This window comes from Sus scrofa, chromosome 6 (genome assembly GCF_054392235.1).
Source record: "Sus scrofa isolate SSC_HxYL_T2T_F1_AM1 chromosome 6, Sscrofa_HxYL_maternal_Yorkshire_Landrace_v2.0, whole genome shotgun sequence".
NCBI classification, from domain to species: domain Eukaryota; kingdom Metazoa; phylum Chordata; class Mammalia; order Artiodactyla; family Suidae; genus Sus; species Sus scrofa.
Window position 1 is genome coordinate 51782753 of NC_139388.1, and position 14441 is coordinate 51797193.

A 14441-nucleotide genomic window follows, 5' to 3' on the forward strand; every position below is an offset into this window, starting at 1 on the left:
GCTATATATAGATTAGGCATCCTGAGCACAGCCACCTGCGGGTCAGATTATAAGCACATGACGTTTTTTTGGAGACTTTCCTGGATTGCTCTAATCTCTGATCAATATGCCCTTTTTGCAAATATTTCTATTTTAGGAGAAATTGAGATACGATAATGCAGAAGACCACCAGGCTTACGCTGAGATCTCATGATCCCAACTTCGGTGACTATGGAGCCCCCCAAGAAAGATGAACGCATTTTTGCCAACTCTGATTCTTATCTGGAACCCTGTTTTTCTCCTCTATACTATAAAACTCCCTGTAATTCTTCCCCAAGGGAGGACAGGGTCTTTAAGGCATTAGGTTGCTGTGGCCTCCTTTGCCTGGCAAAGCAATAAAAGCTGTTTTTCCTTCCTTAACCCCAAACTGTCTCCGTGTTTCTCTTCAGCACAGAGTTTTGGCAGCACAACAACTATAGTGTGGGGGCAGCACCTCGGCCAGCTCTGAGAAGCGGCTCTGAAGAAGCAGGTGCACAGGTCAGTATCCATGTGACTGGTGAAGGGGGAGGTACATGCAGTCAAGAACACATTTTGCAGGAAGTTCCCATTGTGCTGCAGCGGGAACAAACGAGACTAGAATCCATGAGGACGTGGGTTCGAGCCCTGGCCTCGCTCAGTGGGTTAATGATCTGGCATTGCCATGAGTTGTGGTGTAGGTCACAGACACAGCTCGGATCCCACATTGCTGTGTCTGTGGTGGAGGCCGGCAGCTGTAGCTGTAACTCTGATTCAACCCCTCGCCTGGGAACCTCCATATGCCCCACCTGCAGCCCTAAAAAGCAAAATAAAATTAATAAAAATGACACATTTTGCAGGAGGTTGTTGCTGGTCTCGTGAAAGTGACTGCCAGTCACGAGGAGCAGGTGTCATCACATTTCTAGGTATGAGGAGATGCAAGAATTGGGCTCATAAAATCTTCTCCTCGAAAACACCTAACCGTCTGAAGAACTGTGAGAACTGTTCTTCCAGTTTTCCTGAGCTCCCTCCTGAGCTCCTTTCGTGGGTGTTGAGCAGCTGCAGTGGCTCATGATTCAATCCGTGCAAAGGCAGGTGGCAAGTGCCAATCTTCATTTCACGGTACCAAATAAAGGTATTTCATTTAATATTGATGATTTCGAAGACATGTCTGCGTCCTGGAACTTCAAGCCCGCCTCTGGGAGACGGAGGGCAAAGCCTCTGGCCAAGCCAAGAATTACCAGACCCTTATCATCGTCCCACCCTTCTCATTGTAGCGCCCCTCCCCCACCTTGTACACCTTCCTACCCTCTACTACGACGCAAGTTATGGGGCCCACTCCGCATCACGCCCCATAGGGCATTACACACCGCCAACCAACCAGCAAGCACCTCATAAGACCCCTCTATTCCCAACCAATCAGCAGGTCAGCAAGTATAAGACCTCGCCTCTCTCCCTGGGCTATAAAAATAGACACGATCATGAGCTCCAGGTTGGCTCTCCCCGATTTTCTTTTTCTTTAGTCTTTTTAGGGCCACACCTGTGGCATATGGAGCTTCCCAGGCTAGGGGTCGAATCGGAGCCGTAGCCACCGGCCTATGCCAGAGCCACAGCAACACCAGATCTGAGCCGAGTCTGTGACCTACACCACAGCTCACGGCAATGCCAGATCCTTAACCTACTGAGCCAGGCCAGGGATCCAACCCGCAACCTCATAGTTCCTAGTTGGATTTGTTTCTGCGGTGCCACAATGTGAACTCCTAGAAATATTTTGTTTGTAAGAACTACTTTTTTTTTTTTTTTTGGCTTTTTTTGGGCTGCACCTGCAGCACATGGAAGTTCTCAGGCTAGGGTTTGACCTGGAGCTGCAGCTGGCGGCCTACGCCACAGCCATAGCAACGTGGGATCCAGGTTGTGTCTGTGAGCTACACTACAGCTCATGGTGAGGACAGATCCTTAACCCACTTAGTGAGGCCAGGGATTGAAACCGAATCCTCATGGATGCTAGTCGGATTGTAACTCTCAAGAATTACTTTTTAAGTGTAAAATAGATCTCTTTTACAAATGTACTTTGATAATACTAGCTGGAGGTAGAAACATATTCATAACACACACACAGATGTACAGATACCAGATAGACACAGAGAGATCGCATGAGTTTCCTGCTTGAGTTTGAAAAGCTATTCTCTTCTATCCTCTTTCTTCCCCCCTTTTTTTTTCTTTCTGGCCACCCTGCAGCGTATGGAATTCCCAGGCCAGAGGTCTGAGTTGCAGTCTTGAACCATGCAGCACCTGCAGCAATGCCGGATTCTTAACCCACGGTGCTGGGTGCATCCCAGGGCTCCAGAGACAGCGGACCCCATCATGCCACGGCAGAAACTCCTTTATCTTTTTTTTTCTTCAGTTTTAGGTTCTACTAATTAACCCCAGGCTATAGTCCCTCAGGCAATGTAGGCTGTGTTTGCATTTCAAGGATATGATGAGAGTTCTAGCTCCAAGTTTTCCCCTTGGAGCACTTTCCCCCTTAGGGTTAGAATTTTAAAAGTTTTCTTTGCTTTTTTTAGGGCCACACCTGCGGCATGTGGAAGTTCCCAGGCTAAGGGTCTAATTGGAGCCACAGTTGACGGCCTACATCAGAGCCACAGCATCACGGGATCCGAGCTGCCTCTGCGACCTACCCCACAGCTCCCGGCAATGCCCAATCCTTAACCCACTGAGCGAGGCCAGGGATCAAACCCGCATCCTCATGGATACTAGTTGGATTCGTAACCGCTGAGCCACGATGGCAACTTCTCGCCTCTATCTTCTTCGTCCAGGAAATGTACTGTCACCCTCTTTTCTCTTCAAGTCCTAGGATAATGACACCATGCATGAGCCTCTGTGTCCTTGTGTTTTGAATTAAAAGGCTTTTCCTGGGAGTTCCCTTAGTGGCGCAGTGGTTAACGAATCCGACTAGGAACCATGACGTTGCAGGTTGATCCCTGTCCTTGCTCAGTGGGTTAACGATCCGGCGTTGCCGTGAGCTGTGGTGTAGATTACAAACACAGCTTGGATCCTGAGTTGCTGTGGCTCTGGCGTAGGCCGGCAGCTGGAGCTCCAATGAGACCCCTAGCCTGGGAACCTCCATATGCCGCGGGAGTGGCCCAAGAAATGGCAAAAAGACAAAAAAAAAAAATGAATGAATAAAAAAATAAATAAATAAAATAAATAAAAAGGCTTTTCCTTCAGCCTCCTAGGTCTCCCCTGTTCCAAAGGGCTGACTCAAGAGTTAATTAGGTACAGCTAAAACTAGTTAAAACAGCCTCCCGTGATGTTAGGCGCTGCCTGGGCCACCGATGCTCTAGCTGGCTTTTCACAAACCATTTCCTCCTTAACTGCTTTCTTTTACTAACAATTACTTCTTTCCAGTTAGTGTTACATTTCACTCCTAGTGTTTTCCCTTGAAACACTCTAATCCCCCTTTTGTGAGCAGTCTTCACTGCAGAGAGAAGGTCAAGGTGTGAAAACCCCAGAGATGGCAAGAAACTGTCACTGGACCTGAACTTGATGACTTGGAAATGCTCTAGGGAGGGAGAAGAAGGCTCCAGGCACCCTAATTCTTATCAACAGCCCTGCCTTTTCGAGCGAAACCTGTAAAACCCCTTGCTATCCCCTCGCAGGATGAAATGGACAGCACTAATGGCCTGAACCCTAGCTGGAACCCAGACCGGGACTGGAACCCATGTGCTGGGACTGGAACCCGCGGTTTTTAAATTAGGATCACTTACCGGGTGCCTGAACTTACTGAGGTCAGGTTCTTCATGGCTCTGCACAGAAAGAATTCGGCGAGAAGTGGGTCTATTAAGATAGGACGCTTGTGAAAGACAACCCACAGGCAGGCAAGAAGGCTCTGCCCCCAGGAACAGGTGGGCTACATGTTTATCATCCAAGGGGAGTGTGGGTGGGAAAAGACTGCTTCTTCCCCCTCCTCCTTCGTTTCTGGTAAGAGTATTTGACCCTAAAAGGTCAAACTCGGACTGTCAGGTGCTTATTCAAATGAGCAGAAGGGAGGTCCTTAAACTCCTGCCCTTGGTCTGAATCTGAATGCAGGCCTCATCCTACCCCCCAGCCAATGACCTTAGGCATATCTCGTGCTTCCCTTAGTCAAGCAAACCTGCCTCCTTCTGACGGCTTTCTTGAGCAAGTATTAACTTACAGTGGTCTCCGCAGTTCCCTAGGTTTCCCTCTCCACGGTCCCTTATTGGGACTTTTGTCTTTTTGCCTTTTCTGGGGCTGCACCCACGGCACATGGAGATTCCCAGGCTAGGGGTCTCATCGGAGCTGTAGCTGCCAGCCTACGCCAGAGCCACTGCAACGTGGGATCCGAGCCATGTCTGCGACCCACACCACAGCTCATGGCAACACCAGATCCTTAACCCACTGAGCAAGGCCAGGGATCGAACCTGCAACGTCATGGTTCCTAGTCAGATTTGTCAACCACTGAGGCACGAAGGGACCCCCCCCCCCCGCCCCCTTATTGGGACTTCTACAACTGCCTGTGTAACTATCCTACTCCATCCCTATCAAAGGGACAGACACAGTTTTGAGGGCGTTGGCCTGCCGTGGCCTCCTCTGCCTGGCAAGCAATAAAATCTGTTCTTCACTCAAAACTCTGTCTCCAGGAGTTCCCGTCATAGCTCAGTGGTTAACGAATCCGACTAGGAACCATGAGGGTGTGGGTTCAATCCCTGGCCTTGCTTAACAGGTTAAAGATACCGCACTACTGTGAGCTGTGGTGTGGACTGCAGATGAGGCTCAGATCCCACATTGCTGTGGCTGTGGCGTAAGCCAGGGGCTACAGCTCCGATTCGACCCCTGGCCTGGGAACCTCCATATGTCTCTGGTGTGGCCCTAAAAAGCCAAAAAACAAAACAACAACAATCAATAAACTACAATAGGCATAGAAAAGAATTTTATTTGAGCCAAACTGAGGACTATAGCTCAGGATCTGGCCTCTCCGATAACTCTGAGGAGCTGTTCCAGAGAAGCATGGTTTTCAACACCGTTTTGTAACTTGTTAAAACGAAGAATAGCAAGCAAATCAGGGACTCATTCTTTTCAAGATTTCAAAAAAAAAAAAAAAGGGGGAAAAAATAGAAAATGTGAGCATGTATACAGTGAGCATGGCCTTGGCCCCTGGGAAGAAGTACCCAGCACTGGTGTCAAGAAGGGAGGCATTTCATCTTTATTTTTAATGTGGATAGTCTTCTGGTCAATGCATCATTTTCTTTAATATTTAAGCAGATGTACAAGGTATGTTTGATAGGTCACAAACAGGCTTTTTTTTTTTTTTTTTTTTTTTTAAGGTCGTGGGGCATATGGAGGTTCCCAGGCTCGGGGTCGAATCAAACCTATAGCTGCCTGCTGTCGGTCTAATCAGAGCTACAGCTGCTCGCCTGAGCCACAGCCACAGCCACACCAGACCTTTAACCCACTGAGCGAGGCCAGGGATCAAACCCACAACCTCATGGTTCCTTGTCAGATTCGTTAATCGCTGGGCCACAGCGGGAACTCCAGGAATAGGGTTCTAAGCCTCCCATTCTTCCTACTGGAGAACACCTGCCATTGGTGTTTTCTCCCGGACAGTTGTCCCTCAACTGGGACAACTCCTTACCCAGAACCAAGTAGTCATCAGAGCAGGAACATTGTATTTCTATTAAAAAGACCTGAGATACTTTTTGGCAAAAATGTATCACCTATGATTGGCAGGTCATACTCCTGCTTTATTCTCTGTGTTTCAAAAGAATTTTAAAATAACAATTTTTACATACTATACCGTTCAGGTAGGGCTGGGTTCAGGGGACATTTCGTTTCTCACCGGGTGGGCAGAACCCTCTGTCTCCAAATGTGTTTTGAGCGACTCGACTTTTAGCTGCGAGTCCTGGTCCCAGTCTTGAAACCTTGGGAGGTTAAGTTCACCATCCAATGTGGGCTGGAGTCTGCTCAGCCACAGGGAGGAGGTTCTAGTTCAGACCTGAGGAGAGGGACTTCCTGGAAGGGATCGATAGAGCCTCCGAAGCAGAAACCAGAAGAGACGAGGGCATTTCCCTGTGCTCGCCCACGGCTCTCCGCTCAGCAGAACGATGGCTGCCTTAGAGCGACAGAAGCAGGTCAATCTGATGGAGAAACTTTCTTCTAGAAGCTTCCAGAATCTGAAGACAGGGCCTCGTGGTCCCTTCCACTGGACCCAGGAGATCCCAAGATGCCAGGGAACTACCAGTCCTCGATCAATGCGATGGACCGGCTCCCAGATGCACAGCAAGGCTGTTTTGCAAGGACACACCTTGACTAGGATGGACGGACCCGCACGATCACACTGGAGTTGCACAGATAGACTCCGTATTGCTCAGACAAGAACCTCATGTCCCGGATCCAGTGTTCAAGAGACACGAAGCGGACGCCCTTCTTGAGGTTGGAGAACACATGACTGACCTGTAGGCAGAGAAAGGGGTGAGTCCCATCGGGCTGTGGCCTTTCCCGTTAAAAGCTGAGGTAGGGGCCTTCTGGAAGGAGAGTCTTTCCCATAAATGGCTGCTGCAAACAATGTCCCCAGTTCCACACGTACTTCTAGAGCCAGGCCACTCCTCATCTGGGCACGGAGTCTAATTCCCATCCCCGGCATCTGGGCAGGTTTCCTCGTTACCAAGAGTGTGGCTGGTGGGAGTGATGCTGAGTGATGGTTGCCAGAAACACCCAAGGAAGGCCGGGTCAGGAAAGCCATGCAGCCTCTGCTGGCTTCTCCGGAACCCTCACGGTGGTGGAGCCCTGAGCCACCAGGAAGCAGCCTGAGCGCCCTGAAGCTGCCATGCTGTGGGGAAACCCACACTAGACCAAGCAGAGATGCCACAGCCAAGCTCTGACACTAAATCAGGAGCTGCTTGGCCAGCTGCACCTGACGTATACACACTCACACCTGACCCTGCGCTTCAGCTCCAGCCAGGGCCTGAATGGAACTACATGAGACACGGGAGCCCGAAGGTCCGGGCAGCTCTCTATTCACAGCAACCCAGAGAGGTGATAAAATCACTGCTGTTGACACCAAGCCATGAAAGTTGGGGACAATTTGTTATGCAGCCATATATCACCCCCGATCCCACTGTCCACTCCCCACACCCCTGCCAGAGACTCACCTTAAAGAAGACACGGTATTTGCGTTGCTCTCTGGGAAAAGGCAAAGGAGCGAACTGATGCAGGACACCCTGGTTGGCATCTAGAAGCTGGACAGTCAGGCAATATAAACAGTCAGTGCATTGCTTGTCTGTCCACCTGTGGGAGAAAGGAGACATTGAAGGCTGGACTTGTCATCCCATCCCCATCTCTTTGGGGGCTGCCCGCTCCCCCTAAATGGCCTCGTCGTGTGCACAAATGCAGAATGGTGCTGCGGTCCCCAGGACAAGCACCGTCAGTGTCCCTTGGGAGCCTGGCCCCACCGCATACCCAGCAGATCCACCTGCACTAAACAAGGTTCCCTGCTGGTCTGTGTGCAATTCACGTCACACACAATGACCTAGAGCAGGGCTCTCCCAGGTACCTCCTCCCGTATTATGTCCCATTCTGTGTCTATGGGGGCAAAGGTGTCATTTCCATTGCATACAATGTTCAGGTTTTAAGATACAGACGCGGCTCAGATCTGGCGTGGCTGTGGTGTACACCGGCTGCTACAGCTCTGATTGGACCCCTAGCCTGGGAACTTCCATATGCTGCAGGTGCGGCCCTGAAAAGACAAAAGACTGAAAAAAAAAAAAAGGAACATCCAGTGTCCATCAGGCCTCGTAATAGAGGCCAGCGGCTCCGGGAAGGCCAATAAAGTTTGACTTCGGCTGCACTAACATCAGCTGTCCTAGAGGCTGAGACGAAACACATGATAAAGCCCCAATAAGAACTCAGGAGAGCCCAGGTTGGCAACAGTCCATCACACTGTCACCCAGGGATGCCAGGTGTCAGTGCCCTGACTCCACTGGGAGAGGGCCATGGAATTCAGGCATTCGATGATACGCCCTGGAGGCTGCCCTGTGACCTTCCCCCTGGCTAATTTTAATCTGTCTTTCCCCCATATAATAGTTTTCAGTGGCTCAGTCTTTCTAGTGAGTTTCTGAGCCTGAGGATGTGCTTAGGAATCACAGGAATCCCCTAACTGGCCATCGGAAGGTAGTGTTGGGATAATGCCCTGTAACTTGTAGTTGGCTCTGAATTTCTCAGATTTAACACCTGGTTCTCTCTTCTCAGACACGTCGGGAGTATGAATCAGGGAGTTTTAAATATGTCTGGGTGATGTATGGCAAAATTTAGGAGTCACTGATTATCACAATCATTACAGCATTGCTCAAAACAGATACACTACCATAATTTGATACATGATTAGGTTACAAATAGAGGTTGTAAGTACATCTCCTACCGAGGAGGTTTTCAGAGGAGGTTTTCAGAGGCGGGGGGGATGTTTATGGTGCCTTGAAACTTTTTCCCGCCTTTATCCGTCCCACTCACAACATATGGAAGATCCCCGGGCAGGGATTAAGTCAGAGCTGGAAGTTCAACCTACACCACAGCGGTGGCAATGCCAGATCCTTAACCCCACTGCACCACAAAAAAACAGGACGTTGCTTTTTGTTTGGTTTTTGATCAGGCCAAAATTTCGAATGGCTGCTTTGCCACTGTGCTTGTCTCTCTGGTCCTTCTGACACGCTGGAGACCATAGACACAGTGAAGGGCTTTCTTTTGCTGTGAAACTGAAGGACTGTGAGATGGGAATTGGCAAGTGTAACCAAGGCTGCTCCCACCATAGATGTGATCTCCCGCTGATCCCTTGGAGAACAGGGAGCATAAATAAGCAGAGGATTCGGAATGTGCCTCCCTTTAACTTCATCTGGGTCCCGTTTCCCTTGGAAGGGCCTCAGGGACCCCAGTTTCAGGACCATCACTGCGGAGCATAAGCTAGGGAGTCACACAAGTAGGAGCCTTGGGCCAGGTCCTGCCAAGCCCCAGCTGTGCCTCCAGGGGATGTCACCTCCCCTTTCTCAACTTCTCAGGTTGAGGTGGCAAAAGACACTTTCTTCCCCCAGGAGCAAGGATCGCGAAGGATACTCAGACAGCTCACACTTCAAAGCACTGGCTGCGTGCTTGGCCTTGAACCCTGACTTATAAAAGACAGGGAAACAGAGACACCCTCTGATGTGCCCAAGGACACAAAGCTGGGAAGCCAGGATGGGAACCTGGGAGGGGTGGCTCCAGAGCAGCTCCCTCTGGCCCCTCACTCGCAAGACTGGGTTGGGCCCAAGGGCTCTGGGTTGGCACCAACCCGGCATCTTCTGATCCAGGTAGGCCCCTGTGGGAGTGAGGCGAGGGGGTCTGAGGGGTGTGCTCTGCTGAGTACCAGAGCTATGATGGGGGTCCAGTCACTTCCCACCCGCTCTACCCTAGGGGCTTGTTAGGGGGCCTCAGTGAAGTCACCATGCAAAGGGTCAGCCCTTAGCAAAAAGGGCCGATTTTCTCATTACACTCACCAGTCAGAGACACAAATCTCCAACTTGCCGCTATCCAGGAGCTCTGGCCACAGACCTTCCTCCTCCAGGTCCACCACTTTCTTCTTGTGATGCCACCTAGGAAAGAGGGAGGAAGGTCCATGAGAACCAGCCAGCGCTCACCCCGGCCCTTGCCCTTGGCGACAGGGTACTCACCTGTAGGCAGACAGGAAGCAGTCTTGCCAATGGACACTACGGTTGAGGGTTACCCTCCAGTTTTCCTCCAGCACCAGCGCTGCTTCTTCCCTCAACACAAACCAATCCAAGAAGGCTTCTGTTAAACAAAAAACGTTTGTTTCCAACATCTTTGCCCATCAACTCTCCCAGGACCACGGATCTCTGGGCTCTCCCGCCCCTCGGGCTGCTCCCAGGGTCTCCCTGAGGAGCCCTTTCCTGGGCTCCTTACCTTTGCCCTTAAGGTTCTGGATGAGGTTCTGCCCTATGGGTCTGCGCTCGCAGAAGCGGCTCAGAATGGAGGGCCTGGCGTCCGAGGCGGGCGGCAGGCAGGTTTGGAGGACGGGCCACAGGGCACGGTGGTCCCGGGCCAGGATGATCAGCCACAGGGTGGGGCAGTCCACCAGGGCGTCCCAGCACCGGCACACCTGGCGGCAGCGCCCGAGCAGCACGCGTGGGGGCACGTGGCTCAGCAGCATCATGAGCAGCTCTGGTGGCAGTTGGCTCAAGTCCAGGGTGTCCTGGGGTTTCGGCTCCTCAGCGGCGGCGAAGCAGGCCTCGAAGGCCAAGGCACATCTGGTCTGCTCACGGGGCTCGGATGCCACTGCAGGAGAGGGAGTGTCATGACGTCAGGGACCTGCAGCCACCAAGAGCCCGCCCCTGCCATCCTCACCCTAAGACCATCAGCCCCCAAATCCCAATGCTCCTCCCAGTCACCTCCGTACCCAGTCCTGTCCTCAGGTCTGCAGACTCGCACTTGCCAGCCTCCCAGCCTCCCAAGTATCCCAGCCTCCTAGCCTCCCAACCTCCCAGCGGATCCCTTCTCCCCAAGAGGCACCATCGCCCCCACAGCCACGCGGACCCAGAGTCCTACCCTGCATCTCAGCCATATGCTCCTTGCGGGCCGACCTTCACCTGTCTTCAAAAGACCCCATCTTCAAGTCTGTCCTTTATATAGGCGGTACCCCTCCCTTCTTAATACCCTACACCATTCCCCCGCCCCCGCCCCACCCTGTTTCTGAGTCTACCTTCTCTTCCGGCCCCTCCCTTCTCACGTCACCGCCCCCCCCTCCCTCAGCCTTGCCCCTCCCAGCCCCGCCTCTCCCTCCCCCCCCCCCCCCGGCCCCCGTTCTCTTAGATTCCTGCGCCTTTGGGCTTTATTCTGACCCGTGGGGTAACTACCAAACAGAATCTGCACAGCAGGCGGGGTCCGGGGGATCCAGAGTCTGTCATTCATCCTCCTCACCAGTGACCCCTCGGAGTGGAGTGTCGGTAGCCAAGCTATAAGGACTTGGTGCGGAACTGCTGCTGGTAATGCGGAAGGCCTCCCATCCCTTAGCTCCTGTAACGGTTCTCATCACCTTGAAGGGCCGCAGCCATCACTCTCCTGGAGATCATTTCATAGGAGAACACAGGCACCAGGAGCCAAATGCATTTCTTTTTTTTTTTTTTTTTTTTTTTTTTTTTTTTTGCTTTCTAGGGCGGTATGGAGGTTACCAGGTTAGGGAGCCAATCAGAACTACAGCTGTCGGCCTACGCCACAGCAACGCAGGATCTGTGTTTGCGACCTACACCACAGCTCAAGGCAAGGCCGGATCCTTAATCCACTGAGCGAGGCCAGGGATCGAACCCGCCACCTCATGGTTCCTAGTTGGATTCGTTAACCGCTGAGCCACAATGGGCACTCTGCCAAGTGCATTTCTATTTGACTCTCTAAATGGTGCTCTAACCAATGCTGGCCTGAGCCAGCCTTCATGGAGCCTTTCACTGCCAGGCAGGACAGCAGCCCCCCGAAGGTAGGTATTGCTATGTCCCCACAACGCAGGTGAGAATACCGAGGCCAAGTGTCCTGTCCAAGCTCACCTGGCTAGTAGGGGACAGACCTGGAGTTTGAGCCTAGCCAGGCTGGCTCGAGAATCCTTGCTTTCAGCCTCTATCCCAACTCTAGCCAATAACAATGAAACGTGCCCTCCACATACGATGGTAAATAGCAAGTGGAACCAGCAGGGACTCTTACCCACATGGACCTTACTCTCTAAGGGAGAGAGACATGGTGAACAGAAGACAGAAGAAGTAAATTAGATCCTGCTGGGGGAATCATTAAAAAAAATCTGCAACCTGACCCCTCACCTGGGAACTTCCATATGCCGCAGGCGTGGCCCTAAAAAGACAAAAAAATAAAATAAATAAATCAAAAGAAAAATCTCCTGCCAACTCCCCAAAACCCTCTCGACAAATGTGGAAAAGAATAAAAGGGGTTTTTCCTTTGGCCCTTTTTTTAGGGCCGCGCCCACGGCATATGGAGGTTCCCAGGTGAGGGGTCCAGTCCGAGCTACAGTTGCCGGCCTACGACTCAGCCACAGCAACGCAGGATCTGAGTTGCATCTGTGGCCTATACCACAGCTCACAGCAACGCTGGACCCTTAACCTACTGAGCAAGGCCAGGGATCAAACCCTCATCCTCACAGATACTAAGCAGATTCTGTTCCCCTGAGCCCTGAAAGGAATTAGAGAGTAAAGTCTCCCAGGAGAGGGGATTACAAAGCTCCCAGGGGCCTCTTGGGAACTCCAAAAAAGTTTTATTATTGAATAAGTGTTAAATCAGACTGTAATTCCCATGGGCCGTGATGAGCAGCGCCGTGGCATGTGAGTTACGTCGTGTGTCAGAAGGTGACTGATGCTCTGTGAAAAAAGCAGCAAAGGGGAATGGGCCAAAGTGGTCTGGATGCGTAGACCCTGAATCCTGAGATGGATTGACTAGTATATGTGCCTAATTTCTTTTCAATATGTACATTTTCAATAAAATGAGGTTTTCAAGCAGATCCCAAAGTGGCAGAGCACAGGGTATGGTGCACCGGCTCCAACAGTTTGCTCCTGACCGAGCTGGGTTCCTCTTGGCTCCCACCCACTTGCCCCCCCAGACACCTGGAAGCACATCTGAGAACTCACGCCCTTCTGTCCCTCCTAAGACATTTATTTTTTAATGTCATTTCTAAGCCGTGGAATCCTTTTGACAATGAGATTATGGAAATTGTGTTTGATCCAATCATATGTTCCAAAAAAGAGTTTCAAAAAGTGAAAACACTTCAAATAGGATCACAGGGCAGCTACAGACAAGGGTCTTCTTCTCCATTCTTCAGTTTCCTTCTCAGAGACAACCTCTGATAATTTTTGGAATTACCTCCCCTCCTATAATCTGATTGAAAAGAAAAAATATAATTGGGTTCCTAAAGGGCTTACTGCCTAGAAGAAAGGAATTAGAGAGTAAAGTCTCCCAGGAGAGGGGATTACAAAGCTCCCAGGCGCCTCTTGGGAAAGTCACGGTGCATTTTGGCTGTCACAGTCATGGGGGTGCCATTGGGAAGCTGAGCACAGGACAGGGCCGCCCAGCGGAGGGCTGTCCTGGATCCTCCCACCTCGTCCATGTCCTGAGCGGTTGGGGTTTTTGGGGCTGCCCCCTGGGCATGTGGAAGTTCCTGGGCCAGGGATCGAACCTGTCCCACAGCCGCGACCCGAGCCCCTGCAGGGACAAGGCCAGATCCTTAACCCGCTGCGCTGCAAAAGGATAAAGTTCTGCGTGTTTTCCTGGAAGAGGAAAGCCTGTTCATCTGAGCCTAGAACCCAGTTGGAGTTTGTAAGTGTAAGGTGTACAGACCCGGAACGGGCCAGGAATGCGATTACCGGGCCAGTTGGAAGATGGTTCTTGGCTCTGTGGGCGCTTGAGTAGCTATGCTCCAATTCAGAAAAGCTCAAGATGGCTTCAGCAAGGCAGGGCCAGCAGAGAGTCTTATGGAGCTAAAGGGATCTGCACAGAGGTCTGAACATCCTGGGGATTTCTCAGAGACCCTGGGGAGAGAGTAAAAACCTGGACACTCAGTCAGGTCTGCATTGTAACAATTCCCAAGGGAGGCTGATGGCTGTACTCCATGGACCACCCTTTGAGAAGCTGACTTTTCTTGGGATGGAGGCCAAGCATCATGTGAATGTTCAAACACGTTCTCTTCTACTTATAAATTTCTCTTCCATCTTGAAACTGTTACATAATTTTATTAATATTTCAGAATTCTCTATGGAAGTACGTTTCATTATTTAAATACTTCATTTCAGGATGATAAAGGCTGCATGGAAAGTTATTTACTACAGACCGGTGGAGGGGGGACGGTTGGCTCTGACAGCATGAAGCCACAAGGTTGGCCAGGGAAGTGTCGTGGGGATGTGGGTGCATCTCTCACCCAGAGGTATGGTTGGGAAGTTGGGAGAAAAACCTACCAGTCCAGTTTGGAGAAGGAGAACATTTCTGAACCTTGGAGCACTGGGAAGCAGGCTGCACAAATAATTCCAACGACATGAGAAGCTCCACCAACTTGGGAACCTGGCTTGGTTCTCTTACTCTTTTTTTCTTTTTAGGGCCGCACACGCGGCACATTGAAGTTCCCAGGCTAGGGGTCTAATCAGAGCTGCAGCTGCCGGCCTCCACCACAGCCACAGCAACATGGGATCTGAGCCTTGTCTGGGACTGACATCACAGCTAAGGGCAATGCTGGATCCTGAACCCACTGAGCGAGGCCAGGGATGGAACCTGCAACCTCATGGATACTAGTTGGGTTTGTAACCTGCTGAGCCACAACGAGAACTCCCATCAGGCAGTGATTTAATCAGTATTGAGTCCAATGGTTGAATTGGAGTTATGTAGGAGAATGACCGTGTTTGTAGAAA

At 51.1% G+C, this 14441-nt stretch overlaps 1 protein-coding gene across 1 annotated transcript; it reads right to left on the reverse strand.

Annotated features, from left to right (window-relative positions):
* Nucleotides 1-4925: 4925 nt before the first annotated feature.
* On the reverse strand, nucleotides 4926-10727 carry LOC100518491 (F-box only protein 27-like). Its single transcript, XM_084965740.1, has 6 exons — nucleotides 10600-10727; nucleotides 9958-10329; nucleotides 9708-9825; nucleotides 9534-9629; nucleotides 7164-7299; nucleotides 4926-6465 (listed from the first exon to the last, which is right to left on the reverse strand). Exons 1-6 carry the CDS (start codon nucleotides 10613-10615, stop codon nucleotides 6322-6324), a joined length of 882 nt encoding a protein of 293 aa, XP_084821866.1. The 5' UTR covers nucleotides 10616-10727; the 3' UTR covers nucleotides 4926-6321.
* Between the last annotated feature and the right edge of the window lie 3714 nt (nucleotides 10728-14441).